This window comes from Sorghum bicolor, chromosome 8 (genome assembly GCF_000003195.3).
Source record: "Sorghum bicolor cultivar BTx623 chromosome 8, Sorghum_bicolor_NCBIv3, whole genome shotgun sequence".
NCBI lineage: Eukaryota > Viridiplantae > Streptophyta > Magnoliopsida > Poales > Poaceae > Sorghum > Sorghum bicolor.
In genome coordinates, this window is record NC_012877.2 from 55,520,546 (window position 1) to 55,539,013 (window position 18,468).

Genomic DNA, 18,468 nt, shown 5'->3' on the forward strand with positions numbered 1-18,468 from the left:
TATTATAAAATATAAATTTTAATTCCAAATGATTTATTTTGGATATCTATTGGATATCCACGGGTGGAAAACCAAATCCGAAACCAAACCTGATCGGTTTCGGGGCCCCGAACCCGAAAACCGTGGATGAAAAACTACCACCAAAACCAAAACCGTTGGACCCGAAACCCGCGGATATCCAAACCAAAATCGACCCGCTGTCATCCTTATCTAGAAGGTTGAGATATATCAAATCTTGAAATTGACGAAATCACAGTGTCTCAATGTGGAAGGACATGCTGCATACCACTTAATGAATATCATTGTTTCTTCGTCGAGAAAAAAAACCAGAAAAAAAAAATACAAAAAGGCATATGACAAGTTCAAAACTTAAACATAAATAGATATGTTCCACCAACGAGAAACTTAAGCGTTCGCAGAGCATAGTCATTGTCAGGTTTAAGCTATCTGCAACCGCCGGCGGCTACAACTTGAAGATGCTAAGTACTTTGTTCCTGTAGAATCACCTGTATATTTTCCGCAACGAACTTTACTATCCTTATCACCCTAAAAATATCTTTTTTTTTCACGGTGGCTTTGTCAACTTGGTTTCATGGATTATCCATCCAGGATTGAACAGAATCATGTAGGTTTAGTTGGTGGGTTTTGTCAACACAAAAAGAGGAGAAAAAAGAGGCCTAAACCCTGGGACGCAGCCACACATGGGTGCAGTGCATGCACTTGGAAGGCCACCATCGCAATCAAACACCGCTGGACACCCCAATTTTTCTAAACCATGAGCCCCCACCTCTGCAAGAACCGGTGGCTCACTGGTCTGCTAGCTGCAGTTTTTTCCCCCACTTTCTCTTCCTGAATAATGTACATAAGTTACAGCACTGAGACCCAAAATGTAGCTAGTGTACTCAATGTTGATGGCAAACAATTCTGGGTGGAAACCGGTTGGTATCAGGTCGACAATCATCATGAAATATAAACTAGTCATTGAGATCAACTCACCATAGCAAACAATGGCAAGAACAAACAGCATGATTATGAAGCCGATCGATACCGGGAGATCTTTTTTTTGTGATCATCTGCATTGGAACCTTCGTTAGTGCTTCCAATGCATGCACAGTTGTGGGAGCTTTTTCTCGAGTTGGACCTAACCTTAAAACGTGGTCGGAAAGGAGGAAATAAAGATTAGCAAATCGGTGCAGGGCAACATGCCAAAGTGGCCACTGGATTCAAGCACGTTTATGGTGCTCTTTTGAAGGACAGGTCATGGCCCGCTTGACTTTCTTAAGTTTCTTTACATTGTAGCTGCTTTCATCTTCTCCTCTTAGTCCCATCCTCTGTCTGTCCTCTCTCTAATCAACTAGGAGAACCACTGAATGAGGCATGCCTTTTAGGTAGGACGACACATTATTCTATATATCTCTCTCAGTTTGCTTTGATCTACTATATTAGGCTGCCACAAGTTTGCTGGTAGCCTAATTAAACAAAAGGATCACCTCAGTTTTAGGACTAAAAGAACTGGACTCATGGTGTTGTTTTTGTTACTGCATATATACACATGTGCTTCTGTGTTTGGTTCAACAAAATTGTGCTATGAATTGCCTTGACGTTGTCATTTAAAACCCTGTGTTAGGTTTCCCTCTTGCCTGCAGGTGACCAGAAAAAACCCACTTTGAAAGGAAAACCATTGTGGGGACTTAGGGCCTAAGTGGCTGCGCTTAAGAAAGCTCCTTTTGCAGTTTGCACCATGGAAAGAGAAGATCCACACATGTTCTTCTTTTTCTTTTCTTTTTTACTTTAAAATAGGTAATGGATGTACTGTAACGAAATTAAGTCAAAAAACATGTACTAGCAAAAAGGAGCAAAGCGTGGCACTGTTCCCTGCTAACCGAGAAATTTCCAATTTCACAATGTGTTGACAAGCATGTCAATAACTTAATTTGTATTGGATAAACATCTTGAGACCAAGTGTTAAGTATATGCTTAAATTATGGGCCCATATATGCATGCATGCAGCAATAGGAAAGATGTGTGCTATATATAAAGAAGGATTTTAAACAATGTGTACATGCTCCCATCGTTTTCTGGTTGAGGAAGATAAAGAACGGCAGCTAATTGTTGAACTTTTGATTCCAACAGAATCGGGTGCTCAGTTTGATATGCTCCTCCTTATTATATGTAATTTATTTCTCGCTTCTGCTTTACCTTTACTTGTTTTAGACATTTTCTTCCTTTTTGTTCTTATCCTTTCAAATATGGCACTGGTTGGGTTGACTGATATATAGCCGCCATAGAAAGCATTCAAAGTTCAAGCAGCTAATAGATTTAGAGTGGAGACCAGCGATATCCTATAAGAAACCACATCAGAGAAATTGACTTGATGGACATTAACTAATTCCTTTTGTCTTTTATTCATTTATGGAGGTAAAAAGTCTTCTAATGGCCAGGCTTTGCTCGACAAGCTCCTAATTTTGTGCCATGGGAAATTTGCTAAGGTTTTGATTTCACCTCCGGGAAAAAATTAAAGATAGTGAAAAACTAAGAAAATTTCAAAATTAAAGTGGCAAATATATTTAGAAATGATAATATAAAACGATTGCAGAAAAAATTTACCAGGCTAGTCCGGTTAGAGCTTGATTTTCTATTAGTCATTTTCCCCAGAAAAAATGTGTACTTTCATGAGTAGTGGAATTTGAGGGGATAAAAAAGTATAATGTATGTGCGAATCTTTGGTATATTCCATTCGAATCTACACAAACCAAGAAGTTGCATGCACACGTGTACTGTTAGTTCCTTGAGACCGGTGAAATTAATACACATGCGATGCACTAAACTACTTTGGTAGAGTCACGATCTGGGGAGACATTGCATTGGCTAGCTAGATGATGTTGTGTTTTATTTCAAGCTGCTACCTGCAGGTAGAAAGTAGAGCCTGGCCAGCATCATCTCTTACGACGACAATGCGGAATATTCGATCGGATATATAGATAAATGAAAGATGAGTAACGTCTAAAATAACCGGTAATATAGTGGGTTCTTACGCCTCCATCCGACAGCGATACTTCTTGTTTTTTGTGGCAATTTGCATGAATATTTAGGACGATTGGCTTGCTAAAATTTTGTGTTTATCATAACTAAATATTTGCAGACATGGTAAGAAAAATCCTGTTGAAGGATCTGACCCTAAAAGGAGCTAGTATAAAAGTGTGTTTGGATGAGTGGATCGGTTCGGATTCTTAGAGCATCTCTAAGAGATCATCATATTTTATTCCCCCAAAATATGATATTTATCAACTCCTAATTAGTATGAGAAAAAAAGAAGTTATTTTCAAGATATTTATATATTTCTATCTTAATTATTTTCTTGGTACATTTTCATACAACCCGTCTTATGTTTTGTATGAGGAACCTGATTTTATTTTTATACGCGTTTAAGCCCTTCCACCAGATCTCTCTTGCGTTTTTCTTACCTAGAATTCTGTCTTTCTTTCTGCTTACTAGACAGGCCAGGAAACTCCGAATGCGCTCTCCTAAGCCGCGCGCTATGCGCGCTCGGGATAATTTTTTGCGGCATTGAAAAAGATGGGGAGGAAAGATGTCAAACTATTGGAGATGATTTTTTTTCTTATTTTGTCAAAAATTTAAGAATGAGAAAGCCGGATAGCAAACTGTTGAAGATGCTCTTACCAGAATCACTTGAAATGGTGCCAAACAAGTTTTCAGGGAAACAATTCTCCTTTCCTTGAGAAACTCTCGGAACGGGGAGAAGACAGTTTCGCACAGTTGTGATGGAGTCACGCACGTCTCTTGTCTCCACTAGTTATTGTATTTTTTCCTGTTAATTATTTTGAAGTATAATAAATTTACATGGGTTGTGTTTAAGTTTACAAAAGGTTCTGAATTTTTTAAGAATATTTTTATATGATTTTTTAGGGGAAAAACAATTTTTTTTGGATTAGAATTTAGCCAACTAGCCAAACGATTTTATAATATAAAGTGATTCTGGTTCTTCACGGAAATGTTTTTTTGAGCTAGATCCGAAACTATGTCTACCAAACCACCCTACTCCATTATGGTTTTAGGGTTTTGTAATGCTCCATTCTGGTGCGGACCAATCAATTAGCTCAGGCAATTAAAGCAGGACTGGAGGAGGAATACTTTCTAGACATAAGCCCATGAAACAAATGTACTATTAGAGCAAGTATTATAATACAGCCAGCAGCTGGCTGTAAGATTTCTTTACAGCCTTCTTGCAGCCCACTCATATAATGGTTAGCTCATCACTATTAATACATGGCCCACTTGTCTATGTCACAGACTTTCTTGGTTTTTGTGTCTGAGCCGGCTGTAAGCTTACAGCCCGCTTTTACTCTCTCTTCTTCTTTCTCCTTTACCTCAGCATTTAGCTGGCTTACATCCTGCTATAATACTTGCTCTTATGGAATATAACTCGGAATATTTTTTACAGGGATCATGTGGACGGCTGTATGCACATGCATGCATCGAGATGCCCACCGACCATGCAGACGTATTTAATTAATAATAATAATAATAATAATAATGTGTATAACCTCCATTCACTAGCTTAGGTGACTAGAAGGCCACTGGCCCACTAAAGTCTATATTAAGCTATGCTTTTTTGATTTTGTTGCTTATTGGAAATTTCTTATGAAATTCTCTTGTAAGGGCCTATTTGGTTCCCCTTGTTAAATTTTAGCTAGCTAAAATTATTTTAGCTACTCTTGGGTGATTAATGAAACTAAACTATTTTAGCTCTTTTTAGTTAATGTGTTTGGAACTTTAGCTACTAAGAGCATCTCCAAGAGATTAGCCAAATCGTGTTGTAAAGGTAAATTTAGCTATTATTGAAGGAAAAACATCTCTAACAGACTTTATAAATGAATCTCTAAATTTAGTAGCTCTTCATCCCACCTCTCTCGCTCTCTACTTTTGGATAGCCTACCTCACTAGCTATTCAATACAGAGTCTGTTGGAGTACTTTAGTGTTTTCTTGTCAAATCTATTTTAGCGAGTAACTAGATCAGTAAATTTAGCTAATATTTTTAGATAATCTCTTGAAGATGCTCTAAAGTGACTAAAGTTTGCTAGCTAAAATTTATCAAGGGGAAGCAAACGGGGGCTAAATCTGCTATTAAAAAAAATAATATTTCACTTTCATTAATTGTCGATCTTTAATCCTACAGCAATCAACCACGCTGATTTATGTTAACATCTCATTATTTTATTACCATGTTAGTTCCAGAATTAGACTCCTTTGATTTAATTAAGCTAACAACTTGATTAATAAGGGCGTAATCGGTCTAATTTTCTGGACCGATGACCGCGAGAATAAAATATAATCATGCCAAATACCATGGTATTGTCGATTGCTTAACCGCGCGCGACAATGCACTAGGTTTTTCGTGCCGCGAGATATCGGCTGCGTTTTGGATACCGCACCACGCGTTCTGAGCATCGTGGCTCCAAACACGACATGAAAACAGAAAGTGGCTATCAGAGGTCATAGCGTGTGATTTTCCTTCTTTCTAAAGAAATTTCATGCTACTTCATCTGCTGTAACATAGTACATTCAAACATTTAAAAAATATACCTATATAAAGGATTTTAGGGACAAAAGATAGCTTCGTATTAAATTATAGCACAAATTTGGTCGGTATTATATCATCACTTGCCATTTATCAACTAAATTTTATTATCATGTGGATGGTAGCGTCAGATTAGGAAATGAAGTAAGGGATATGTGTTTTTTTTATTCTCTCTTATTTTGTCCTAAAGTCTTCAGAATACACTATATTACAATGACAGGAGAGTAGGTACTATAAGAGCAACCCCAGCAAGGCCCTTACTTGAGTCCCATAGCTAAATATGAGTGCACAGGCTAAAAACAATACTCCAGCAGGACTTCTATTGGAGCATCTCCAGCAGTGCTACCTAAATCAGACTACTTAAATGTCTATTTGGGTAGCCATCCATTTTAATACTACCTAGATTTTGCTCTCAACTCCAGCAGTACTACCTAAAACTAGCTACCCATTTTTGTCTTAGCAGAGGATGGTTTCTAGGTCCCACAATCAGAGCATGAGTGGGAGAGAGGGGCACGTGGGTGGGAGAGAAGATTTGGGTAGTGTTCTTGACCCAACACGAATGGGTAGTGGAGAGAGGGATTTGGGTAGCCAACAAATCTGTTGGGTGGAATAAGTAGTCTGTTGGAGTGGATTTTTAGCCCTCCACTACTCAGATTGGGGATAGCTAGTCCATTTAGGTAGCCAGCTGGAGATGCTCACCCTCCAATTTAGGGTGGGCACCCAAATCTTCCCTGCAGACCTTGTTCCTGTTGGGCCAACAACCCAGCCCCCATCCTGCATGGTGTGGCCATTAACTCCCCACACTGTACAAACGCAGCCTCGCCCACCTCCCTCCAGCGTTGATCTCCACCACTGCGCTCCATCCCTCCACCCCCGACCTTCACCGCTGGGCCTCGCCCTCATCCCCTCCGATGGGAGCGGCCCCTCCTCGATGAGCGGGAGCAACCCTAGCCATGGTCGTCGCGAGCGTCGAGGCTCCCCTTCCTGTGGTCGCGCGGTAACGACACTGCTCCTCCCTTCATCGCGGCTAGACTCTGCTCCGACGAACATGGGCAGATTCGCCGGTGCGTAACTCTGGCGTGGCCCCTTCCTCGCCACGCGGGCGCTGCCCCGATGCGCCGAGAGCTCTCATGTCCTTTGCGTCTTGGCCTATGTGTGGAGGATGTGAGGAAGAAAGGTTTTACCCAATGACGAGCGGGTCCCACATATCATTGTCTGCCAATTTGGATTTGGGGGCCTTCATTTGTGTGGTGCCGTTGGAGTGGAAGCAAAAATTTTGGACACACAAAAGTAGGGGGGAGCACTCAAATGGAAAGTAGGGGCCCTGTTTTGGGGCTACTGCTAGAGTTGCTCTAAGGGAAGTCTCAACCCAAAAACTAGATTTCTATAGCCATTAATTAGTGTGTCAACTAAACAAATGTTGATGTGGCACTAATCCTTAATAAATAGAGAAGAAAATGGTTTCTTATATAGGTATGAGATGTTATTGGTAAGAGATGGTATGAGAGAAGACATTTGATTGGACGAAATTTGATTTTGAAGAAATTATCTATTTAAAATGTTATTTAGTATATGTATAGTGTCTACTTGACCTAGTAAGTATACAAACCATTATAGTTTCTGGGTTAAAACTGCCCCAACAAAAATATTTCACTCGCCTTATTTAGTTCAAAAAAATTTGCAAAATGGATACCATAGCACTTTCGTTTGTATTTGATAAATATTATCCAATCACGGGCTAACTAGGTTCAAAAGATTCATCTCGTAAATTACAAATAAACTATGCAATTAATTATTATTTTTATCTATATTTAATGTTCCATGCATGCACCGTAAAATTTGATTTGACGGAAAATTTGAAATATTTTGTAAAATCTTTTGGAAACTAAACAAGGCCTAATGAGAAGTTGGAAGCCTGTTCCACACAAAAGTGCACAAAAAACTTGCATTCTCATGAGCAATCATGGAGGCAGGCATCACATTCAAGTGAGGACGTGAGGTGGACCCCACGATGTTAGGCCGAAACATATATAAGCGCACTTACAATGCAGACTCTATCGTAGAGTCTAAAGTTATTTATTACCTCGAACAACGTGGACTTAGAGTCTAAATAAGACTTGGAGTCTTATTTTTTCTACCTCTTTCTTCAATAAATATGCTGCCACATCAGCAAAAAAACCATAAATAATATGTAATTAATTGTCTTGGACTCTGTGATAGAGTCTTGCATTGTGAGTGCCCTAAGACCCTGGACAATAATAATTGAGGAGGCAATGTTTGTCTCCTTTTTCCTAGGCCTTGTTTAGTTTCGAAAAAAATTTGAAGTTCGCTACTATAACACTTTCGTTTTTATTTGATAAATATTATTTAATCATAAACTAATTAGGATTAAAAGATTCGTCTCGCGATTTACAGACAAACTGTGTAATTAGTTTTTATTTTCGTCTATATTTAATGCTTCATGCATGTGCCACAAGATTCAATGTGATGAGAAATCTTGAAAACTTTTTGGATTTCGGTGTGAACTAAACAAGGCCCTAGTTATAAAAGCAGAAAATTCCAGCTCACGTATTTGTTTGTGGTCTAGTATAGTTTGGACTCATCCGCCCATGCATATGCATATTATTTTCCACACGGTCATGAATTCAATGGAGATCCTACCTTTCCTTGAGCTCATTTTGATATGGTATGAATAATAAATATATGATATATCTGGTATAGGGCCAGTGTGGTGTTTTTATTTCTTCTTATATGAGCATTGGTAACCAATAAGAAAATCTCTCTTTTTTTTTAGATAATGGAACAAGGCAAGGTTCCAGAAGAAAAACTCTTCCAGGTTGGTTGAGAGTGAGTAGAATAATATGGGCGCTATCCATGGAGAAAGTCAACTGAAATAGTTACTAGGATAGTCAAAATGTTTTCTTATACTTACATGGTAATCAATACTATAGATATGATTTTTATTTTAATTTCTGGTGTGACTACTGTTGCTGAAAAATATTGGTAACGACACCTATCTCATGTGCTTGCACGTGTCATCATACATAGAGGAGAGCCATGGTTGTTTGAAAGTGATTTTGTTTCAAAAGAAAACATCACTTTCTTGCGCACCAAATTAAACGCTATACCAACGTAAGAGAAAAATCTGTAATGGATTTAAAGCATGCGAGAAGATTGGTTTTTACTGGGCAAATGTTAAGCAGTAATTAATTATGTGTTCCTATAAAGTTGTTAGCTTGGAGCTCTCCATTGGATAGTAGGGTAGGGTAGGTGGGTACTGATAACAGTATGTCCAAGTACCTTGAAGATACAATGAACCTACATCGCTTTTATTAAAGTATCGGTAAAAAAAAGGTTGAATGCTGAAAGATCATTTATAAACGCTGCAAAAGACAATGCCTACATTGCTCAAGTTTCTGTAGTTCAAAAACCTACAGCAATTTTTTTTTTGGAATAGGTAGTCAGGATAAGAAATTATGCTCACTTTCAAGTCTTTTTATGGCCTATTTGTATGAGCTAGAGCTAATTATTAGTTAGGTTTAAAATTAGCTTAAATTAGCCAGCTAACTATTTAGCTAATAATTAGATGAAGACTTGTCTAGAAAAACTGAGCTCACCTATTAGCCTTTTCTGTTTGAATTCACTAGAGCTAATTTGGACTAATTTTAAGCTAGCTAGTGATTAGCCCTTGTATTCAAAGAGGTCATTTAGATTTTGAATTAGAGGCAAATTCAGATTTTATGGATGTACTGCTAGCCCGTTTAAAAATGCAAGTCTCCATAATGTTGTCAAACTCAAACAAAAAAGTTGGTTATTTTTTTTATTTAGATCTCCACTAATTGCAAATATCTCACGCCTCCAAAATTCATAATTGTCATGATTAAATTCATGGAGGTAGATTCGTCTCAAAGAGAAACGACGACGATCAGTTGGGTGAGAAAAATATCGTTTGCCTGACCCCGGGTCAGTTGGTTCCAACTGCACTTTCTGAAAAGCGCGCAGATTCCTCGCAGGGGCATTACCGGAACCGATACACGAGCTCAGCGCACATCAGTCGGCACATGTGGTCCGTGTAAACCGAAAGAGTATTAAAAGTGATCTCTTGTTGTTAAGATTAAACAATTCGAGGAGGAACTGATTCTTGTGTTGCCTCTTCTACGGTTTTACATTAAAGATAGTTGAGAGGTGCAGGATGGCTCGTACTAAAGTTTGGGGGGTAAGAAATGTGACCTAACATGAATTTCAATTGAAGCAGTTGCTGGAAATAGCAAGAGAATAAAGAGAGCTACAGCTTTAGTTCCGAGTAAGAACAAGAAGATGTACTCAATAAAAAATAATTCAGACTTAGCCAAAAGTTTATTATTATACACACTGAACCGCAGTCGTAGAATAAAACTCTAAACTAAAGTAAGTATTATCAATCTTTTTTTTAAAAAAAAAGTATTACTATCCCACAAAGATGCCTATTTAAAAGTAGCAAAATGAATGTCTTTTACACTACTTTTCATTTTTTTTTCATTAAGTTTGATCGAGCCAAACTACACCATAGAGACGTTTATTTAGATGTCTCAATCATAGCTCTAATACAAGTCCAATACCTAAACTTTAAAAAAAACTAAACCTCTCACAATAGTACGTAACACGTCACATCGCAACACACATAAGATACTCTTACAGTCCAAATAAATCAGCCACGCCGCCTAAACCGCCAAACTCCCCCCAATAACCCAGTGTCCCGCTAGGACTGGTACATCATATATTTATATTAATAAGAGTGTAAAAGCTTTCATTCTATAAATTTAACCAACCCGTCACGAACCGGCACGCGGCACCCTGGTACACCCACCATGGTGCACCTAGCAATTCGGCCGCATGATGGACGAACAGAAACAACCCACGGCAGCCCCACTGACAGCCACCCAAGACCAGACTAGTAAAGATTCCCTTCACCTTTCTCCCATCATCATTTCATCAGAGCCATTCTGAAACCACCCCCCTACCCCATGGAAGCGGAAAATTACCAAAACGCCCCCGTCTGCGAGTTTACCGAAATGCCCTTGCCCAGGCATTAAATAAGCCTCCCCGGCTCACCTGATCCCCTCCCCCTTCCCTCTCCTCCGCCTCCGATTGAGTGGCTCACCTTCTTCCCCACCCAGCAATCCTTTCTCTCTCGATCGAGAGAGAGATTCCAGCTCGGTTCTCCTCCAGAGGTCCGTCGAGCAGACCAGCCTCCTCCGAGGACCGAAGCTCTCTCTGCCCAGGTCGTCGCCAGTCAAGGAACTGCTGCTGTTCTTGGCAGATCTTGGCCGGAGATCCGAACAAACTTGCGCGTTGGGGGGTTCGCCGGGGTTCCTTGCGCTGGAGGGAGGTTTCGTTCTCGCCGGCCATGGTTTGGCTGGGAAGCACCAGCAGCACCGCCTTGATGCCAAATCTCTGAGCTTTATGAAGATCGCCACTCACCTGCGCCGCTCCTGCTTCCTCCACTCCTTCTCCGTTGTCTTCCTCTACTGGTTTTATGTGATCTCATAACTTGCCCTCCCCCGGATCCGCCATTCCTTCCCCCGTTCTGCTCTCTCCCTTCTCCCACCCCCTTCGTCCTTCCTTGCTTTCCCGAATAATAAATAGCAGTAGCTGCAGCAGCGGCAGCGGTAGAGGATCTTTTTGGAGGTAAGCTTGATGTCGTCGTCGTCGCTGTCTCCGGCGGGGACGGGGAGGACGTCCGGGTCGTCGGACGGCGACTCGGCGTCGGCGGCGGACACGCACCGGCGCGAGAAGCGGCGGCTGTCGAACCGCGAGTCGGCGCGGCGGTCGCGGCTGCGGAAGCAGCAGCACCTGGACGAGCTGGTGCAGGAGGTGGCGCGCCTGCAGGCCGAGAACGCGCGCGTCGCGGCGCGCGCCGCCGACATCGCGTCCCAGTACGCGCGCGTCGACCAGGAGAACACCGTGCTCCGCGCCCGCGCCGCCGAGCTCGGCGACCGCCTCCGCTCCGTCAACGATGTGCTCCGCGTCGTCGAGGACTTCAGCGGCGTCGCCATGGACATCCAGGACGAGATGATGCCCGCCGACGACCCGCTTCTCCGCCCCTGGCAGCTGCCCGGCTACCCCGCCGCCGCCATGCCCATCGGCGCCCCGCACATGCTCCACTACTGATGATTGCTTGGAGTCAGGCAGGCAGGCAGCTGGGGCTGGTTGGTTGGCAACAAGACAAGAAGAATTGGCTGCGTCTCTGCACATGATCACATTCACCCTGGCTGCTTTTGAGAATTATACATAGGCTCTACTATCTGCTGCTGTGTTAAATCTACCACCTCCTGGTTTCTCTTCTCCAATAATTCTTGCTCTTCTGTCAGTGTGTATGAGATGATGCTCATCTTATATGTTATGTAAGGCTTAATTATGTGTCTGGTTGTAACTTCCTGTCTTGTAATGTTATATGAACAATAAGTGTTATGTAATCTTCTACTGTTAAGTGTTAATTCAGATCTGATGATGTCTCAATTTTTTGTGTATGGTTAACTTATTCGGCTAGCAAGTAACTCCATAAAAAAAATTTCTTGTGGAGTTCAGCTGGAAAATTTTTCAAGCTTGTTGAGGTGCCAACCTCACTTCACATGATGATTATGGGTTACTTATGAAAGAGTAACAAAAGTAAAAAAAAAAAAGATTTCATGAGTCACAAAAGTTGAGTTCATATCAGACACCTCAAAGCAAGGAGAAAGGCATCAAAACAACTTGAGTGCAAAGTAACACATCTAAAGCGATCAAATCAAAGGGGGGCATAGAGTATCTTCTGTTGCAAAGCTCTTCGTGGGATCCTGTCTGCTGACAGCTCCCTCTCCTATGTTGCTCGCCGATCTATTTCCTTGTCATCGAAGCAGTAAAAGAACACTTGTTTCATCGGAAAAATACAAAATACATATTTTGCAATTTTTTTTGAAAACTAAACAAGGCCTCATAAGCAATCGTTTAACAATCCATGACGAATGCGAAAACGACAGTGAAAGGCGCAAGAAAACCTTAAAAATTAATCTTGACCGAACCAATGACGTTATCAAATGAAAGAGCACCAGCTGAGCGTGCAACATGTCAATATTATTAGTGCATCATCCACTCAAAAGTTACGTCAAAACACAAGTTTGGGAATGGCCTGTTAGGTAACTCTGAACCAGTCACATTAAGTAGAGCAAGCACAGTAACTCGCAAAGATCACATAAACATATGTAAAAGTAGATCAATGTTTGGTATGACATAGACATGCTTAAATAGTCATGACAAGGAAAGGAAATTCAACAAAATCTGGTGTTCTCAAATGGTTATGCTTATTTTCAAGACAAATCTCCACAGCATTCACTTTGTCATGCTCTTCAGAGAGTTTTGAAAACTGGCGGAAAAAAAAACTTCAGAATTGACATGTGGGAAACTACTCCTCGACGACAACGCTGATCTGGCCCTTGTCAAGCATGTCGTAGAAGGATCTAGTCTTCCTCTGCTCGTTCCAGTGGTGCATCTTCCACATACCTCCCGCAATCAGACCCAGGGTCATTCCAATGAAGATCTCCTTCACCACGCTCGGGCCCTTGAGGGTGGCATGTGCAACCCTGCCACCTGCCATTTGCTTGCTTGTTGAGGTCAGACGTCAAGTGCCTGAAGTGAAAGCAATGAAGATTCTGTGAGCTGATACGTGGGTGGCAACAGGCAGACAGCATATCTTCACTAGGGTAGAAAGATACTCTTAATAAATGCAGACATGTGCATACAATACAGCATCACATTTTGGCCCTTTCAAATTCTATGATTAGTCACACTTACAAGGGGAGGCTAAGGTGATATTTATATAGCAAAATTGGGCCCAAAATTGTATAGCAATGACTTATTATGAAGAATCACCCACAATATGCAGAGACATAAGCTTCGCAAAGCCAACAAGGTATTCAGAAATAGTGGAGGGATTTATTGTTCAACAGCAACCCCTCCCAGAAAATCACCATCAAAACTCAAGAGAGTCTAACTCCCTCTATTCTTACATTTGCATCCTAAATTGCACTATTCACTACAAAACATTTCTTAGCGATGAGGGCAGAAATAGAAAATGACACCTGAAACACTTCCAGCATTGGTCTCAATCATTGCTTCTTCGACCAAAAAAAAAACAAATGTACACCAGGTACCCTTTACCTAACCTGGCACTCACTCCCAAACAAACATAGCCATAGCCATCATAGTCAAACAAAGCCACAAAATGCTGCAAAGCAAATTAGTTAGACGAATTTCATTATCACCCAACAAAGAATCAAGGTAACAATATCAACATTCTAGCATCTACAATAGCAAGAGCTAAAAGTATATACTACCTAACAAGCATACATCAAACCAGACAGAGAATAATATCAGAATCGCACAAGGCTGCATCATTTACTTATCATCTACTAAACAACAAATGTATTAATAAGCTATGAGGTTACCATGCTGATTTTCAATTCGATGCAAATCTTAGATGTTACATACACACCCAACAAAGACCAATGAGCATGCTTCACAAAAACTCCAAACAGAAACAACAGGTCGCTCACTTTGATCCAAGTGGTTGTAATACATGCTCCAAAATACTCCCTCCATCACAAGTCTGATGATTTCTAGTGTTTGGTTTTCACAACGGTTTACAGGAGGGAAAATACATGTATCCCTCAATCAAACAATTAAATCACCAGTAATGCAAATAATTCCTCCATATTCAGGTAACCAATGCCATATATGGCAGCGTTATAATCATGCCTATTCAGTTGGATTACACCAAATGCCCTTATATTTGTGGACATAATCCAATTAGCTTCAGTAAAAATAGACAACATATTGACTTATTTGTGAAATAGACAACAACAACAACAGACTGCTAACAAAAGGTAAAACCAAGAGCTTAGATGAGGCACACTTGAGACTTCAGTGAGTCTGCACTAAGAGCAGATTATGCTTCAGGGTAGGAAATGACTGGAAGATAGCTATGATACACATACATAAGTTATAATACAAATAAATCCAATTAATCTACAGGTAGGACCGTAGAAGCTCATGTAAAGTGGCTAGGGTCTGGAGACTCTGGACAATGACACAACGCCAAGGAACTTTACCAAAGTGTTTACAGGCTAACATCAGCAGGGAATTTCAATATTAACTCATTAATAAGAACTCAAGAATTACAATGTCATAGCTCATAGTTCAGCATAAATACAAGTGCATATGCAGACAATCTAAAGCGGCATCCATACCACAGCACCTGGTGTGATGTACTCATATACACCAATGCTTAGTCCTAAATATAATGTATCCTAGAAGCTAAATGGAAATGGAAAGCAACAGCAAGCCCATAAGAACTAATAACATGTGATATGAAGGAACCACCACACATTGGAGTAAATCTTGGGCCTAGGATAGAGGCTAAAGTCCATTCACACACTGCAAATTTTCTAAGAAGATTGAGACATGAAGATCCACATTGAAAAGCTTTAAACATAGAGTTGAAGATGAACAGTCAACTTGAACGTATGCTAGCTAGACGCCTAGACCCAAAATTCCAATATGTAACAGCTCCCATCAGTCAATGTCACAATAATATAGGCTTAAGAGACGCATCGTTTGAAGGTAGTGTTAAAAGCAGCCTGATTCCCAACCGAACCTATGAAGGTAATACAACATAAGCATGCCCTTAAAACCATGTCTACTAGTTAATTTCCTATGCAAAGCAGAGAACCCTCCATTCATTCAGGGTATGGATGATCACAGAAATACTGAGTAGTGGAGTAAACATGACAACAGTCAATGTACATTTTTCCTATTGCTACATTCAGAATATGTGTTGTGCCCATGTGCATCACGAAACGAACACCTAGTCCGTGAGAGGCTACACACGGCAAAGGCTAATGCTAAGCAAGAAGATTAGACTCAACAGGGAAACTTGTGATAAGTTAGATGCACACTGGAGCTTAAGGAGCATAACTACATCCAAATCATGAATATGATCAATGCAAAACCTTTTTCAACATGAAAACATGGTAGACCAGAAAAAGTCACACAAAAAAAAGGTAGGTTATGCCTCTGTGTCATCCAGTTTATTAACATCAGTAACAACTGCATCACCCCATGAAGTTGATTCAAAGTACCCTATCATACTAGCCCATCCCTGCTGCATTCTGATCCTAGAGCAAACCGCAAAAACTGGATAAAGGGAATTATAATTAGACAGTATTTTCCTGCGACAACCACCATTTCTCTCCTCTTTTTCACCACCGGCAATCAAACACTAATCACATCGCCATATCGCATCGCAGGTCAACGGACACCGGTGCATATACGAATAGACCACCAGAACTGCTCGCTGCAGAATGGATCGCCACACCGCATCACTCCATGGCAGACAACCCTCGCGTCCCAGGAAACAAAAGCAGAGACAGCCACCGCATCGGCACCCCACGCCAAGCTATCGACACGACGACCTAGCCCTCTCGCCTTACACGCCCTCGACAGTCGACACCCCACACCGAAACGGGATCCCCCGCGGGAACCCAGCGCGCCGGCGCCGAGGTGGGGGGGAGCCAGATCCGAACGGCCAAGGAAACCGAAAGGGTTAGCTTTCTCTTCGAAACGCGAGGAGGCGCGTAGCGGTGTAGGATCAGGCGCCGGGAACGGAAATAAGTAAGGATCCGGGGTACGGTGGAGGGGTGGGGAGGGGAGCTCACCGCGCCGGAGATGGAGGGGGAACTGCGCCGCCGCCGAGAGGGAGGACACCGAGAGGGTAATTCGATCGCGTGGGTGGGGTGGCGTTTTTGCAGGGACGCCCTTTAAAGGCCGCCTATTCGCGAGCGAGTGGCCGGTGCTGGTCTGGGGCGTCTGCCGCTGACTATGACCCTATATGACCGCTCCAGAGCCTCCGGGCTCCAGCCGAGTTCAGGCCTTGTACAATTTCCAATATTTTTCGTTAATCGACACAAATAGAACATTAAATATATATAAAAACTAATTGCATAATTTATCTATAATTGATAAGATAATTTTTTTAAACTTAGTTAATTTATGATTAAACAATAATTATTAAATACAGACAAAAATACTACAGTGAGCTAAACAAGGCATTACGTACTCGTATTGCACATGACATGCCACAGTTTACGTGTTCATAAGTCCTTTGCCTACTGCTATACTCCCTTGTGGTCCTATAAATAAAAAAAAAGAAATATCCCACGATTGTTTTAGTGAAGTTAATTAAAATATCATAAATTTCATCAAATTTATAGGAAGTATTAATATTTATGCACTAAATGAACATACTATGAAACTATATTTTATATATATATATATATATATATATATATATATATATATATATATATATATATATATATATATATATATATATATATATATATATATATATATATATATATATATATATATATATATATATATATATATATATATATATATATATATATATATATATATATATATATATATATATATATATATATATATATATATATATATATATATATATATATATATATATATATATATATATATATATATATATATATATATATATATATATGACAAATTGAGAGCTTGCTTGGATTGATCAGTTAGAGCTGGTTAGTAGATGGGGCTAAAGGTTAGCTCACAACTAGTTGGCTAACAACTACTCCATATGTCTCTTAATGTCTATTGTCGTGGAAAACATGTTGGTCAAACTTTATTAAATTTAAGTAAATTTGTGGAAATAGATTCAACGATCTATTTGATGACATTAATTATATATCATAAATATTAATACTTTTATATATATAAATAATCATAGTTGAGTACATTTGACTCCTCGGAAAATAAGAACGACAGATAAAAAAAGATAGAGGGGGTATAGTCTAGCTAATGAATTATATCCTACAAATTAGATCCATGTTTAGATATACTGTGTCTAAAATTAACTAGTCAACAATTAGCCATACGTATCCAGGACGAGTCTTGGTTGGTGCTAATTTAATATCATAAATGTTCATTGATTTTTCTACAATTTTATTTAAACTTATAATAACTTGACTTTGACTAATTAAACCCAAAAAATATTTTTTTAGATGGAGAGAGTATAAGTGGAACATGCCTCTATGCCCCACTCGGAGGGTCCACTACACCTACAAGTGGACCAATGACTGATTGCCGTCTAATTCACACAACCTTACGGATAGACTCAGGTCAAAGATAGATATTCCATAATCCCTTCATCCGCAAAAGAATCAATTCCAACAATTATCCTAAATCAAACTTTTTAAACTTTGACCAAATTCCTTAAAAAAATACTAAGATTTGTGGTATCAAATTAGTATAATTAGATTTATCATAGAATATATTTTCATAAGATGCACATTTTATATCATAGATGTTGTCACTCTAACATATTCTAAGAATTGATGGATTACGTTCTAAATTTTCTATTTACATAACTTTTGTTACATGTCTAGATAATAATTCATATTTTAATCTGTAGTTCTTATATTAGCTAAGAACTTGTACTAATTTCCAAACATCATTTCCCAGGAGGTACGTTCGTGACTGTGTTCTCCAAGCAATGAAGCGTGTGGTTCTTGGCTTTCTATGACACAGTATAGCTGACAAAAAGCAAATTATCAAGATACAAGACATCCTAACATCAAATTATTTTATTTGGGCCTGAGTTGCTTGATCTACAATAAAAGAACAGGAGCCTTTTCGATTTCTGAGCACTCAAGCCCACGCTTCCTGGTTTTTTTTTTTTTTTTTTGAGCAAACGCTTCCTGGGATTTGTTTGCCAAAGATGATGCTAAAAAAATTCAAGTCATCCTTCCAA

At 39.9% G+C, this 18,468-nt stretch overlaps 2 protein-coding genes across 2 annotated transcripts; one reads left to right on the plus strand and one right to left on the minus strand.

Annotated features, from left to right (window-relative positions):
- On the plus strand, nt 10,687-12,098 carry LOC8068838 (ocs element-binding factor 1). The gene has a single exon (XM_002442278.2). The coding sequence runs from the start codon at nt 11,277-11,279 to the stop codon at nt 11,748-11,750; it is 474 nt and encodes a 157-aa protein (XP_002442323.1). The 5' UTR covers nt 10,687-11,276; the 3' UTR covers nt 11,751-12,098.
- Nucleotides 12,780-16,486, minus strand: LOC8067455 (cytochrome c oxidase subunit 5C). The gene is made up of 2 exons (XM_002443313.2): nt 16,331-16,486; nt 12,780-13,244 (listed from the first exon to the last, which is right to left on the minus strand). The coding sequence occupies exon 2, from the start codon at nt 13,210-13,212 to the stop codon at nt 13,021-13,023; it is 192 nt and encodes a 63-aa protein (XP_002443358.1). The 5' UTR covers nt 13,213-13,244; nt 16,331-16,486; the 3' UTR covers nt 12,780-13,020.

What these genes read in the sequence shown, in the direction of transcription:
- LOC8068838 (XM_002442278.2), top strand. Translation starts at nt 11,277, where the DNA reads ATGTCGTCGTCGTCGCTGTCTCCGGCGGGGACGGGGAGGACGTCCGGG.
- LOC8067455 (XM_002443313.2), bottom strand. Translation starts at nt 13,212, where the DNA reads ATGGCAGGTGGCAGGGTTGCACATGCCACCCTCAAGGGCCCGAGCGTG.